The 15,057-nt window shown below is 26.3% G+C and overlaps 4 protein-coding genes across 5 annotated transcripts; 2 read left to right on the top strand and 2 right to left on the bottom strand.

Moving 5' to 3' along the window:
• Positions 1 to 709: 709 nt before the first annotated feature.
• On the top strand, positions 710 to 4,383 carry LOC127288714 (PDZ domain-containing protein GIPC3). Of its 2 annotated transcripts, none has more exons than XM_051316333.1 (6): positions 710 to 835; positions 1,775 to 2,019; positions 2,122 to 2,218; positions 3,342 to 3,721; positions 3,802 to 3,886; positions 3,958 to 4,383. In XM_051316333.1, the coding sequence occupies exons 2-6, from the start codon at positions 1,777 to 1,779 to the stop codon at positions 4,113 to 4,115; spliced, it is 963 nt and encodes a 320-aa protein (XP_051172290.1). In that variant the 5' UTR covers positions 710 to 835; positions 1,775 to 1,776; the 3' UTR covers positions 4,116 to 4,383. The 2 variants fall into 2 exon arrangements, with proteins under 2 accessions (XP_051172290.1, XP_051172291.1); XM_051316334.1 differs by lacking the exon at positions 710 to 835 and adding an exon at positions 1,398 to 1,565.
• LOC127288716 (gamma-secretase subunit pen-2) lies at positions 4,277 to 5,276 on the bottom strand. Its single transcript, XM_051316335.1, has 3 exons — positions 5,110 to 5,276; positions 4,625 to 4,729; positions 4,277 to 4,561 (listed from the first exon to the last, which is right to left on the bottom strand). The coding sequence occupies exons 1-3, from the start codon at positions 5,168 to 5,170 to the stop codon at positions 4,422 to 4,424; spliced, it is 306 nt and encodes a 101-aa protein (XP_051172292.1). The 5' UTR covers positions 5,171 to 5,276; the 3' UTR covers positions 4,277 to 4,421.
• A 311-nt stretch (positions 5,277 to 5,587) lies between these two features.
• Positions 5,588 to 10,392, top strand: LOC127288712 (uncharacterized). The gene is made up of 6 exons (XM_051316331.1): positions 5,588 to 6,072; positions 6,522 to 6,872; positions 6,993 to 7,213; positions 7,290 to 7,433; positions 7,515 to 8,754; positions 8,841 to 10,392. Exons 1-6 carry the CDS (start codon positions 5,772 to 5,774, stop codon positions 9,521 to 9,523), a joined length of 2,940 nt encoding a protein of 979 aa, XP_051172288.1. The 5' UTR covers positions 5,588 to 5,771; the 3' UTR covers positions 9,524 to 10,392.
• Positions 10,393 to 11,765: 1,373 nt separating this feature from the next.
• LOC127288713 (succinyl-CoA:3-ketoacid coenzyme A transferase 1, mitochondrial) lies at positions 11,766 to 15,035 on the bottom strand. The gene is made up of 8 exons (XM_051316332.1): positions 14,711 to 15,035; positions 14,083 to 14,220; positions 13,518 to 13,859; positions 13,011 to 13,436; positions 12,833 to 12,941; positions 12,534 to 12,750; positions 12,241 to 12,452; positions 11,766 to 12,145 (listed from the first exon to the last, which is right to left on the bottom strand). The coding sequence occupies exons 2-8, from the start codon at positions 14,164 to 14,166 to the stop codon at positions 11,958 to 11,960; spliced, it is 1,578 nt and encodes a 525-aa protein (XP_051172289.1). The 5' UTR covers positions 14,167 to 14,220; positions 14,711 to 15,035; the 3' UTR covers positions 11,766 to 11,957.
• Positions 15,036 to 15,057: the final 22 nt, after the last annotated feature.

Raw genomic sequence — 15,057 nt, 5'->3', positions numbered from 1 at the left:
TAGCCAATTATGAGTGTGTAAAGGATAAAGATATTCGTTTTGTTACTTTCCCACTCATGTTGGAAAGTTGAACCTCTGAAATGTGACATTTATTATTGTGTTCGAAATTTTTGACGTAAAGGGACCGTGAAGTGGAAAACGGAAAGCGTAAATTTTAAATTACAGTTTTAGAGAACGTTATATATGAGATGGAAAAGGATAAAAATATACTTGTATCCTTTTCTAGATAATAATTATACTTAAAGGCGTTTGTACACCTCACAAATTCTAAAGGTGCTTTTATACCTCTTAATTTCGATCAGATGAACATTTTTTCTGGACCGTGAAAATGCAAGTTAGTGAATGTGATTGGCTCTACAAAAAAATACGTGAAAATTGAATTTTTGTAGAGCCAATCACATTCAGTGACATGCATTTTCACGGTTCAGAAAAAATGTTCATCTGATCGAAATTAGAGATATAAAAGCACCTTAAGTATACTCGGAATTTGTCAAAAGTTGTACTAATTTTGATTGGCCTTGCTCATAAAGAATTTCCAAAAGATTGGAAAATTTCGAAATTCTCTATGAGCAAAGCAAATCAAAGTTAGTGAAATTTCTGACAAATTCCAAATATACTCAGAAATTGTGAGGTGTACTTAAGGCTTTAGTCATGCGCGCGCATTATTTCGATTTTGAATGGAAAAAAAGTTGTTGTAGAATCAGCTTAAAGTTTAAATCAGGGTGAGTCTATAGAACTGTTATTTAAACGTCCTGTGTTGACTTCTACATAAAAAGCAACAAGTGTTTTTTGTTTCCGCTATTGATATTTACAATATTTTCAACAATTTATGCAGGTAATAATGATATTTATTGTTTATATTAAATGTACACATATTCTAAAAGTTATTTAAAAAAATGTTTCACTTTGAAAGATTCCTGTTTTTTTTTGTTAACGCTTATAAGATAAATAATCTGAAAAATATTTCATTCTTCTATTCATATGAGAATATTCGAAATAAACCCTTTCGTTAAATAAATGAATTAAAATTTTTGTACAAAAAATACATACCTGTATTTTTTATTTGTAGATTGGGATACGAATTCCACATGTTTTAAGTAATTTTTAATAATAATAATAAAATAATTAGTAATAATAATAATAAAAAATAGCGGAAATAGTGTTTCATTTTACAAGAAAAAAAAAATTGAGTTATTGTTCTTAGGACAAGTTTCATAGATACTGACTCATTTGGCACAATTTGTTACACCTTATCGTTCCTATTTATATATGTGTATATGAAAAGAATTATACTATCATATGAGTTTATATTCTGTAGATTAGACGAAAACCTTAGTATTTAATCAGTAATTCTTCAAAGATAAAGTTTGTAACTTCGTATACCTTTTGATAAAATTTACATTTACTATTGTTAGTCACAGTATCACAAATAATATCGAGAATTTAATAAGAGTAGTTTTATTACCAAAAAAGTTTGTAATAAATAAGACTGACTAAAGTTCTTTGTGTTTTTTTAAATGTATCAATTTAGACTTTAACTATAAAAATGACGTAGTATAATTACTGTAAGTAATTTATAATTACTTTTAATAATTAATTATTTGCTTTGATATTTTGGTTAAAAAATAGAAGAAATTTTGGCTTCAATTTGCTTTTTTTTACCTTAAAAAATATATACGTACAATTTTTTCAAAATCGAATAAAATTATGAATTACTTGAATTTAAAATCTATTCTAATTAATTCTACAATGAAAAATATTTTTGTCTTTATAGAAATGCCGTTATTCAAACAAAAAGTTTCATCTAGAGCACCTGAAATGGAAAAATCAAACAATGTAACCGGTCAAATTGAACCCAATATAAATGTTGACAATGAAAATTTAGATATTGAGCAACAACCATTGGTATTTCATTGTCAAATGGCTCACGGTAGTTCTACGAGTTTAATTTCTGGTTTTAGTAATGTACGTGAGCTTTATCAAAAAATTGGTGAATGCTATGATATACCTTCAGAAGAAGTAAGTAATAATTAATTAAAAAAGAATTTTTTTTAAAAATTTTTTAAGAAAAAAATGTTTCCAGTAGTTTTCTAATTAATTTGTGTACATTTTCTATTTCAGATTTTATTTTGTACATTAAATACACATAAAGCCGAAATGTCACAACTTTTAGGTGGACAAATTGGTCTAGACGATTTTATATTTGCTCATCGAAAAGGTATTAAAAATTAATTTTTCTTGGATAATTTAATTTTTTAAAAATAATAACCCTTATGAAAATTCCTTATAAGAAAATAATGTTAAAGCTGAAATATTTTCAGTATAATGTTTTTTGTATAATATTTTCGCGATTATAGGTAATTTTTTTATAAGAAATTCATTATAAAATTTTTTTTCTCAAATAATTATAAAAATATAATTATTACCCTATACTTATTATTACTCTGTAACGAAATCATTACAATTTTATAATTATGAAAATGTAATAATGGAAAATAAAATTTTTCACGTACAAAAATTAAAATATTATAAAATTAAAATTATAAAAATTTAATTACACAAATTAATTAATCTTGTATTTTACTGATAACTATACATATATAGTTATCAGTAAAATACAAAATTACAAAACTATATATAGTTATCAGTAAAATACAAAATTAATTAATTTCTGTAATTAAATTTTTATAATTTTAATTTTATAATATTTTAATTTTTGCACGTGAAAAATTTTATTTTCTATAATTACATTTTCATAATTATAAAATTGTAATGATTTCATTACAGAGTCTCTAATAATTATATTTTTATAATTATTTGAGAAAAAAAATTTTATAATGAATTTCTTATAAAAAATTACCTATAATCGCGAAAATATTAAACAAAAAACATTATACTGAAAACATTTCAGCTTTAACATTATTTTCTTATAAGAAATTTTCATAAGGGAATATTAATGTTGGACTCTATTTTGTGATCCAAAAGATGTAAAATTGCTGAATGGAATGTTTTGTGGTTTTTTTAGGATCGTTAATGTAATACAAATGAAACTAGATGTTTTTTTGTTAGACGTTTCGACCCTTGGTTTGGGTCCTCTTCAATAATATTTTATTTTCTGTAATAATTTAAAAAAATAAAAAATGTTAGAATTATGTTCCTTACTGTTAAAAACTATGTAATTTACAGAAAATAAAATATTATTGAAGAGGACCAAAACCAAGGGTCGAAACGTTTACCAAAAAAAATATCTAGTTTCATTTGTATTACATTAAGGACTCTAAAAAACCACAAAACATTCCATTCAGCAATAATAATATTAATTTAATTTAAAAATTTTTTAGGTCAGACAAAAGAAATTGAATTAGTAAAGACCGATAATGCACTGGGTCTTACTATTACAGATAACGGCGCTGGATATGCATTTATTAAACGAATAAAAGAGGGTTCCATTATTGATAAAGTTAAAGTTATTGAAATTGGTGATCATATTGAAAAAATAAATTCCACTAATTTAGTCGGTAAACGTCATTTTGAAGTTGCTAAAATGTTGAAAGAAATTCCAAAAGGCTCATTATTTACATTAAGATTAGTTGAACCTTTGAAAAGTGCTTTTGGTGGTATTGGACCACGAGGAGATTCTAGAAAAAGTAAAAAACTAAGTTGCACGGGAAAGGAAACTTTGAGATTTAAGGCTGATGGTAGTGTTCAAATAGAAAAAATAGTACGTATTTTAATTAAGATTTATAAAAATATCTTCGTTCTTTGTAAATAATTATATTTTCTGTATTTTTTTGTTTTTAGAAAGATGAAGACATCATGACGCTTGGTGTTGAAAAAATAAATATAATTTTAGAGAGCTTTATGGGTATAAATGATACAGAACTAGGTAAATTAGTGCAATTAATATTCCATTTTTTTTTCGATACATTATTAATTTAAAAAAAAAAAAAATTTCAGCTACTCGAATTTGGGAATTGTCGGAAAAAAAACGCAATAGCATGGAATTTGCAGAGGCTATTGATAATTCAGATTTAGAAGCTTTTGGTTTTACGGATGATTTTGTCATTGAATTATGGGGAACCGTAACCGACATAAGATCAAACAGACATATATGATTATAATTATATTTAAAAAGGAAAAAAAAGGTATTATAAATACAAATGTATAATACATTTGGATAACAATAACTCTGTAAAGTTGTAAAAAAAAAAACAGAATGAAAAAAAAAATTAATATAAAAATTTTTATATTAAGGTAGAGAAATATTTAAAGAAAATGAATTTTCTAATTTTTATTGTTATAAACAGTATAAATATTTTATATATTTAGATTTTATGTAATTTTTAAACGCAGGTAAAATTAAAGAATTTTATTGTAAAAAAATGAGGAATTAAATTTTATTGCCTATATGAGAAAAATTTTTATGGTACACCTGTGGGAATAATATAACTAATAACGTCACCGAATTCTCCCCAATTTGCTCTATTTGTTTGGAATATCACAATCCATGTTGAAAATGCTATTGCAAATAGTAAAGCTCCTATTGCAGAAAGTATTACATCTAAAAAAAAAATGATAATTAAAAAAATGTTTTCTTTTTTTTTCATTCATTCATTATACATACATTTACGTATTTGTTTTTGTTCCTCGAAGTATGGTTCAAAAAATGCTTGTTTAAAAAACCAGATGCTATTTATAGCCCATAGAAATGGAAGTAGTGCAAATCCGGCTGTAAATATTTTTTTTAAAATTAAATTCCTAATCGATATATATATATTTTTTAAGCTTGTGGGAAAGAAAAAATTGTAAAAGTACACAATGGAGAAAAATAAATCTATTATTAAATAACCATTTAATCAGTTATCCCATTATTCCCAATTTACACATAACCTAAAAATGATGTTTCAATTTTTTCAAAAAAGTGGTATTTTTATTGTTTTATTCATTCTTTTAATTGTAATTATAAAATTAGTAATAAAAAACGAATTTATGCGTTTTAAAATTAAATAAAATAATTTATACAACCGATGAATATGGTATATTATTTATATTAAGGAAAATTTAGTAAATGTAATTTTGAGTGAATAAAAATTAGAAATATGAATTTACCTCGAAAATACCATCGACAAAGGTATAATTTCTTATCATTTGGAGTTTTTGACAGATCCATGTTTTGGTTATTGTTTTATCCTCATCAGAAGAAGCTTCTGACAGCTTAGGCCATTTCTACAATTAACGGAAAATGAAAATTTAGTAAGTAGGACGAAAGTATCTGTCTTTTCTTTCTCACAAGTTTTGAACTAATGGAAAAGCTTTTTATAACTAGACCATAAGGGGGAAAATAACAAAAGTATATATTTATCTCTTTCCCACTCATTGTTTAGTTACAAAAACGTAGCGTGAACGCACCTTTATGGAAAAAGAAGAAAATATTCCCTCCTCTCTCTCTCTTTCGATCGTTTCGCCCATTAATGGCGGAACATATTCTATATATACGTCCAATATACGTAGTAATGCAACGCTTAAATCGGCCATTTTGAATTTCGCCCCACCCAACCTGAAATACATTATACTGTGGAACAAATGTAATATCTGTTAGCTATCAGTGACCCAGTATTCTGTGGCTAGATTGTGATTGTTAATTCATTGGGGTTTTGTGTTATTAAATGTTATTGTGAAAGTGCTGAATTTTAATTAAAAAAAAAGCTCTTCATAAGAAGAGTTTTGTGTTTAAATAATAAAAAGTAAAATCAACTTTTAATAAAATCATCATGCTGAGCATTGGAATTAACTTGAGAGTGACTGGACACTGTAATCAGGGCGGACGAAAATATATGGAAGACATGTTTAGTGTTGCCTACCAGCAGTCATCGGGCGATAGAGATTTAGAGTATGCATTTTTTGGCATTTTTGATGGTCATGGAGGTGGTGAGGCCGCTGCATTTGCCAAAGAACATCTTATGGATATTATTGTTAAACAAAAAAATTTTTGGAGCGATAAAGATGAGGATGTGTTGCGAGCCATTAGAGACGGATACTTGAATACACACTATGCTATGTGGCGGGAAATTGGTTAGTGATATTTCTTTTATTTTCATTTAGAATTTTTATTTACATTATTTTTGATTTGATTTTGTGTACAAAGGTTTATATATATATATATTGCTTTTAAATTTTGTCTGTTATGGTCTTTTGTGATTTGTCTTCTCCCCCACCATTTTCCTCTCCTACCTATATTGGAATTTAGGTTATGTAACGTTAACTAACGTTCTAAACAAATAAATATAATTTTAGAATATTGAAAATTTTTTTTATTAATTTCACGAAATTTGTATAATTTTAATTAATTACAGGATTTTTTTTCTTTTCATATTGTTTGCATTATTTTCTTTATTCAAAGTTTATTTTTTATTTTATAGAAAAATTATGATTATATTTATGAATTGAAAGGGAATAATTTTTAATAATCTTTATTTTGGAAAAAATTATTTTTTTAAATGTAGAATATTAATTTTTTTTAGATAAATGGCCTCGAACTGCATCAGGGCTACCTTCGACTGCTGGTACTACAGCTAGTATTGCTTTTATTCGAAAGGGAAAAATTTATATTGGTCACGTGGGTGATTCGGGTATTGTGTTAGGATATCAGGATGAAGGCGATCCACAGTGGAAAGCAAAACCGTTGACAAAAGATCATAAACCGGAAAGTGGACCTGAGATGACAAGAATTCAAGAATCAGGAGGCAAGGTCGTCAGTAAATCAGGTGTTCCTAGAGTTGTTTGGAATCGACCTCGAATTGGACACAAGGGTCCTGTTAGAAGATCAACTCACATTGATGAAATTCCTTTTTTGGCTGTAGCAAGAGCTTTAGGTAGTTGAGAAAATTTTTTAAGATTTTATTTAAATTTCTGAGTATCAAGTCTCATTCTCCTTTATTATTAAAGTGAATAATACTCCCTTATTATTAGGTGATTAATTAAATTTATTTCAGGTGATTTGTGGAGTTACAATTCTGCATTAAATACTTTTGTTGTTTCACCGGAACCTGATGTCAAAGTTGTATCAATTGATGTCAAAACTCATAGATGTCTTATTTTCGGAACTGATGGTCTTTGGAATATGTTGACTCCCCAAGCTGCTGTTGCTATTGTCCAAGCTGCTGAGCGACATAATGAAAAACATTTAATAGCAACGCATGAAAATGATGGCAAGGTTAGTACAAATTTACAAAAACACGGAACTTAATTTGCAACAAAAAAATATCTTAAATTTGCATTTTTTTTTTCAGCAAAATGATGTACAAATGTGGATCAATCCATCAACGAGTTTAGTTGATAGAGCATTGGAAAGATGGTCTTCTACAAGATTGAGAGCAGATAATACAAGTGTTGTAACTTTAATGCTTGATCCTCCAGGACCTTCTCGTAGCGAAGTAAGTTTTTTAATCAAAAAAAATTTTTTTTTTTTATTTTATCAAAAACATATTTTAAAAATTATTTCTTTTCTTTTAAAGGTTTTTCAAAATCAAAAACGTGAACAAACTGCACCAACCGATGCTTCTCGTCGTTCAGTATCTTGTCCCATTAATCCTCAAAATCCTGCAGATACTATTAAAAAACCAGATGCAGAATTATCGGACACAATGAAATCGGCGTTAAAAAATTGCTTTAATCCTGATAATAATTCACCTAATTTATCAACGAGGTATGAAATACCAGAAAGTTCTAATACAAAATTATTAAAAACAAATAATCCATCAGAAAGTATACAAGTTGCTGAAATATCGTCAAGCAATAATTTTGAGGAAAGAAAAAATGAATGTAAAGGATTTGATAATACATTTAAATCATTGGAAACTGGTCAAATTTCATCTGAAAATGAACATACTATGTCATCAATGGACAGTATTTCTAATTTAAAGAATCTTATTGAAAAAGTTCAACGACCAGAGAGATTTCAATTGGAAAATAGTTCAATTTATTCCGATGATGAAGTGGATAAATTATTTTCATTAACACGTCAAAAGGCATTTTATCATCGTGAAATGTCAAATTTAGAAAAAGTTGAAAATACAAAATCAATTAATACCGAGGAATCAACAACTGATTTAAATGAAAAATCTAGTGAATTTAATGAAAATGAAAAAATAACCATTAATTCAGAATTAGTTGAAGAGAAATTAAATTCATGTCAAAATTCATTTTGTGAAAAATCAAAAATTACTTTGACAAAAAAGAAAATTGATAATTCACCGGATAATAAATCTCAAGTTCAATATTCAAGATCAACTATTATTACCGAAAAACGAAAACAAAATTCAATTTTACATCCAGAGAAAGCTAATTTGTATACTAATGAAAATTTAAAGAAAACAAATCGTCGACACAGTATAACGGCTGTTTCACGTAATACATTAACGTCAAAAGCAAATTTAAAGGAACCGGGAATTGCCTATTTGGGATGTAGAATTAAACGTGAATCAAAATCATTGCCTGGTAATATTTTTGAGGAACCATGCGTTGTTGATAATACAACGCCAAGAATAAATAATAGTTTGAGAGGTATTAAAAGAAGACACAGTTCAATAACACACAGTAATGATGCAAGTGAATCGTGCGCAAAACGAAGAACAAGATCGGAGGACCGCCTTAATCCAATTGATGAAAATGATCCAGTTAATGAGAAACTTGTAGTTGAAGAGGCTCACAATCGTCTACGATGGCCAGCAAATAATTCTACATTGTCACGATCAGGTAAGAAAATTGTTTTTTTTTTTTTTTTTTTTTTGTTGAAAAAGATTTCGAAATTACTGAAAAAAAATGTTTAATTTCACCATTAGGTGCAGTTGTGAATTCAACTACAGCGGGAATTCAAGAAAGAAAATTATCATCGCCCAATTCATTTCAAAGAAGAAATTTGGAGAAAAAAGTAACTCCAGTGAAGGCAATTCGAAGGCCATCAATTAATGGTTCTAATCGAATACAATTAAGGGGAATATTTGGTCTCAGAGATTGGGAGCCAACTAGATCTAGTCGTAGTGTTGGTTGTCAAAGTCGACATCGAACAGTAGTTGGTCTTATTAATTCAGTGAATGAATCATCAACACAACGTTGGTTGAGATCTGATACAATTGCAGCAACTCCAGTAAAAACATTACGCTCACGAAATGTTGATATAACAGGACACACTGTTTCGGCACAAATTGCCCATCAATATCCAATTAAACAAAGTCGTTTACCATTACCAACAAAATTAAAATCATCATCGATTTTGGCTTCAGCATCACCATCACAAGGTGCACGTAATAAAACATGTTCATCAACATCGTCAACGGGAAAATCAAGACAGAGTAAAACACCAAATGGTGTTAATGATGATTGCAGCAATTTAATAAGCATCACTGGAATTGCAAATGATAATACCTTGACAAAAAGAGTCAAATCACCACACTCTTTTTCATCTCGTGTTTCTTCAGTTTCACCACTTAGCACTCGATCAAGAATTAAACGTCTGGGAAAGTAAAATACACAAGAATCTCAACCGAAAATCTTTTTTTTTCACAGAGAAATATATATAAACATATATAGTCAATATTTACTAGATTTTTTTTTTTTTTTTTTTTTAAATGCGTTGTCTGTCTATACATATACTCAGTTAGTCGGCTCTCTTTTCTGTATCGAATTTATTGATATCACTTTTTACTATACTATTCAATTTTTTAGCTAGTTTTTTATTTAAACGAAAAAAAATTTTGTAAATGTGCAAAATGGGGTTTTTTTCAATTTGCACTTTAAATGTTAATTTTACTAATACATTGTCTTTTTTTTATAATTGCTTACTATTTTCTTTAATGGGAATTCATGTGAAATACAAAAAAAAATTTGTGTGAAGAATTCCGATATAAATAAAAAGAAAATTTATTTTCTTAGTATTATTCATAAATTACCAATTTGGTAGTTTTAAAAATGTAATTTAAATTTTTATACAAATTTTCAGTAGTTAAATTCTAATTTAGTATTAAAATTACAATATTTAAAAATATTGTAGCAGTGACACATTTTGGTAGAAAAAAATTTATTTAATTTTTAATTAATTAAATTATTAATTACAATATTTAAAAATATTGTAATAGTGTGTCACACATAGAAAAAATTTATTTAATTATTAAGAATATTTTTTAAAGCGTGGTTTATTTTGCAATTAGAATAAATTTTTCAGAAGAAAGAAAATATTTTCTTTTTTTTCTAAATAGAAAAAGTGTTATCGAAACATGCTGTTGATACAGAAAAGAGAAAAAATTAGAAGGGAATATCGATTTGTAAGAAGCATTATTCGTGTTCTGTATAAATATTTTTTTCAGCATTAAAAAAAAACTTTCGTCAATAAATTTTTTTTTTTTTTTTTTTTTTAAGCTATGCATTTAAAAATAATGGTGATCGTGTAGTTTGCTTTAAGCAAATGAAATTTTTTTCGCTTTATAAATTTAGCACTTTTATAAAAAAAAAAAATATACAAAAAAAAGAATTATCTTTTTTTGAGAAAATAACTAATTTTATTTATTTCTTATTCTATTTTCTTTTGCTATTCATTTAGACAAATTATGTTTTCTATAATTAATTAATAACTGAAAATACTTGATTTACTCAATTGCGTATTTATCACAACGAATATTTCTTTTTTTCTAAAAAAAAAAAATTAACTTTTATCATTCATTGAAATTTTAAATTCATTTATCGGTGCTAACGATTAAAAGTAATTTTTTCAAGTCCCTGAATGTATTTAAGATAAACTATTATATAAATATAATTCTAAAAAAAAAAATTTCAAAACAAATCAAGTTCAACTGTTTTTTTTCTTAACAATTTAATTTAGTTACAATTTTAAGTTTAGAATACCTTCTTCGTAGAAAACTTTTTAATAATGGTTACTTATCGTTTTTTTTTTTTTATTGGGAAACTTTTTTTTCAACAAACACTGTTTTCCAATTGTTTTTTTTTTAATCATTACTACTATCTAATAAATTAATTATAATTTTGAAATTAGTAAAATTTCTTATTCTCCGACATTTGTAATATTATATTTTAAATGTCAATCAAATAAAATATTAGTTTTCTATTCTCTAACTGTAAGTGCCATTATATCTGAATCGCTTTTTTTTAAAAAAAAAAAAAAAATATGTTTTCTTAATAGTAATTTTTATATGTAGTGTAGAAACTCTATTTTTGCATCATTTTAAACACTGAAATGATATTGATATTGTAAACAAAGGTGGTAATAGAATGTTTAAATGTAAAAAAAAAAGTAAAAAAAAAAAGAAAATTATATTGTATAATAGTTGGAAGAACAAAACACAACTGTTGATGTTACGAGAAAAAGTCTATCAATGTGCCTATTACACTATTCTCAACGTATGTACACATGTTTGTGAAAAAAAAAGACAATTATGTATTGTTAAGATTTTAGGATTATCATATCCTATTATCCTTTATTTATGTATAAAGAAGAAAGTATGTAATCATATGAAGTGATAAAGCTAGAAGATGCTCGTAGCAATCGTGAGTTTGAGTGTTCAAGTATTTTTGAATAAAAATGACTACAAAATAGAAATTATTATAAAATATATATTATGTATAATAAATACACGGTAGAGGTATGTTTTTTTCCGATTTAAAAATTAAAAAGAAATAAAGATATAAAAAACACAAAAATTTTATCTTTACCTTTTTTTTTAGCAATAATTTTGGGAATATAAAATAAGAATTAATTACCAAATATTCAGCTTTATTATTTTTAGTAACTTGTTTTATAACTATAATTTCCAGTCATAACTTTAAAAATACCATTATTTTATAATACAAAAATTGTTCATTGCACCTATTTATTAGTTTCGCTTTTATTTGATTAATCTAAATAAAAAAAAATTGGTCCAGTTCAGTTATATAGTTTATAAACTGATTTAGGACTCATCTTGGGAAACCTGAATCATATCCTTTAATTCGTCAGAAACGGAGAATTCACAGCCAGTCGAACTGACGATTTCACTTATGTCAACATTCGGTGCTTTTTCGATAAGTTTCAGACCCTCTCCTTTAATTACTTCAAAAACTGCCAAATCGGTAATTATTAAATCCACACATTCTTGACCTATAAAAATGTCAATTTTTTTGAAATTTAAATTCGAAATTTAGGTAAAATAGAATAATTCTTTGTTCTTCTTTTAAATAATTGAAAGAAATTACCAGTAATTGGTAATGTGCAGTTGGCTAAAATTTTTGGACTTCCATCACGAGCTTTATGTTCCATTGTGACAACAACTTTTGTATTTTCAGCAGATACAAGATCCATTGCTCCTCCCATTCCTTTAACCATTGTTTCCGGTATCATCCAATTTGCCAAGTCTCCATTTTGTGAGACTTGCATTGCTCCCAAAATTGTTAAATCGACGTGACCCCTTTAATTATAAATAAGGTAATTTTCTATTACTATCTAAAAAAAAAAAAGTCAAAGCACGAATAAAATTGAAGAAAAATACCCTCTTATCATCGCAAAACTCTCATCACTGCTGAAAAATGAAGCGCCAGGTAAAACGGTAACAGTTTCTTTACCGGCATTTATTAAATCGGGATCAATTTCAGATTCATCGGGAAATGGACCTAATCCCAAAATTCCGTTTTCTGATTGTAATGTCACCTTCATTCCTTTTGGAATAAAATTACTGGCAAGCATCGGTATGCCAATTCCCAAATTAGCTATACAAAAAGCAAAATTAGGTAATATTAATTAAAAATTTCAATTATGAATTTTATTTGTTTAATAGAGTAGAAAACTCACCGTACATTCCATTTTTAAATTCTGCAGCTGCTCGTTTTATAATCCTCTCTCTAGCCTTGCCAGCTGGTGTTGATTTTTTAGGTTTCACCGATTGTTTCGTTAATCTTTTCTAAACAAAATTTAATAATCTATTATTAACAATTAACAAAAAAAATTTGACTGCAAAATTACAATTTACCTCAATTCGTTTTTCGTACGCTAAACCTTTTATAATTCTATCTACATATATACCGGGTACATGAATATTATCAGGATCCAATTGTCCAATTTCAACAATTTCTTCAACTTCGGCTATTGCAATTTTTGCTGCCTTACACATAACTGGATTGAAATTTCTTGCTGATTTTCGAAATATTAAATTACCCGCTTTATCAGCTTTCCATGCTTTAATTAAGGCAAAATCACCGGTAATTGCAGTTTCAAGAACATAATTTCGTCCATTAAAATCTTGAGTACTTCTTGCATCGCCTGATATTTCTGCTTTACCTGATTTATCGTATTTAACAACAACATTACCCTCTTGTATAATTGTTCCCCAACCAGTGGGAGTGTAAAATGCTGGAATACCAGCACCTCCCGCTCTTATACGTTCGGCTAAAGTGCCCTACATAATTATTACAAAATTACATTTTTTTTCGCAATGCAAAATAAAAATTCATTTCATAAAAAAAAAAAAAACATTTACTTGAGGTGTTAGTTCTACTTCAAGGTCACCTTGAAGATATTGTTTTTCAAATTCTGCATTTTCACCAACATAAGAGGAAATCATTCTCTTAACTCTTCGTTCTTTTAATAGTTTTCCAAGTCCAAAATCATCAACACCGGCATTATTGGAAACAATTGTTAAATCAGTTGATCCTCTTTTTAAAACAGCATCTATTAAATTTTCAGGTATTCCACAAAGTCCAAAGCCACCAACTAAAAGTTTTGAACCATTTTCAATGTCTGATACAACTTCTTCGGCATTTTTAAATACTTTTCCATCTCCAGTTAAATCAGCTTTAACTGAGAATTTACTAGTTGATATCTATAAAATAAAAAGGACATTTTCTAAATTTATGTTTCGTTAAAACTTTATTCTCTAAAAAAGAAAATTGTTTTTTCTCCTCTTGGAAAAAAATAATCTCTATTTCTTAATTATTTATAAAAAAAAAATTTTGCATACGAAATGCTTATTTTATTTTTTCTGCTCGATTGTTAAAAATAAATAAATAAAAAAAATTAAATAATAAAATAAATAGTGTTCTTACCTTGACTAGTTCATTTTGTTTAAATCTACATTCCGCTATAAAACGAAAGAAGATTCTACTAGTTTTGCTAGTGATGAAAATCATATTTAAACTTTCTGTCCAAAACAAGTATCACAATGTGGACTTTAATCTTTTAACCTAAAATGTATAACAACATATGCTTATATTGAACTTAGAAAAATATTGAAAATCAAATATTAGAATTTTAAATTCTAAAAATGCAGTTCTTTCCTTTTATTTACCGTATAAAACTAAACGCCGGTTTTTAAATACATTATGAGAATAATATTTCTACTTTAAATGCCAAGGATGTCCAGTTAATAACAAATTTGCATTCATTAAAATATTCCGAATTCCTGATTTAATTAATTTATTTTTATCCGTTTTAGTTAACAAAATTAAATAAAATTTATTAACAATTAACAAAATTTTAGCTGACAAAAAAAAAATTAATTATTCAAAACCTAATTCTCATTCTATTTGATAAAAAAACATTTTATTATTGTACTTTTCTTTTAAAAAAATTTAATAAACAATAATATTTAATTATAATTTGATTTTCAATATACTAATAAATAATTATCTCAAAATGTCTATTAAAAAAAAAAAATAAATTAATAATACGTACCTAAAATTTTTGTACAATCACTGATAGTGAACAAATTATATATTCTGAACCATTGGTTACTTCTGAATTTCACACATTAAGAAATTGGGCATCTCTTAAATTAATATGCAACAATCAAAGAGAATATTTCATTGTTAGTGTTAATACGTTTATTTCACTTACACAGTTAAAATAGATTATCAAATATATTTATCAAAACCGGATATGCCTTTAATATTTATGCAAATAATTTCCAGCACAAAATATAATGTTGCAATATAGTCTGCGTTAAATTTTGTTAACATATTTAAAGTTTTCATTCCGGTTTTAAAATTGTTATTTTTTTTTTATTATTAAAAAATTACCTT

This window comes from Leptopilina boulardi, unplaced genomic scaffold, assembly GCF_019393585.1.
Source record: "Leptopilina boulardi isolate dan_hultmark-lab unplaced genomic scaffold, ZJU_Lbou_2.1 LbouV2_392, whole genome shotgun sequence".
NCBI classification, from domain to species: domain Eukaryota; kingdom Metazoa; phylum Arthropoda; class Insecta; order Hymenoptera; family Figitidae; genus Leptopilina; species Leptopilina boulardi.
The sequence above is the reverse complement of the archived record's forward strand: the minus strand, read 5'-3'. Positions and strand labels throughout refer to the sequence as shown.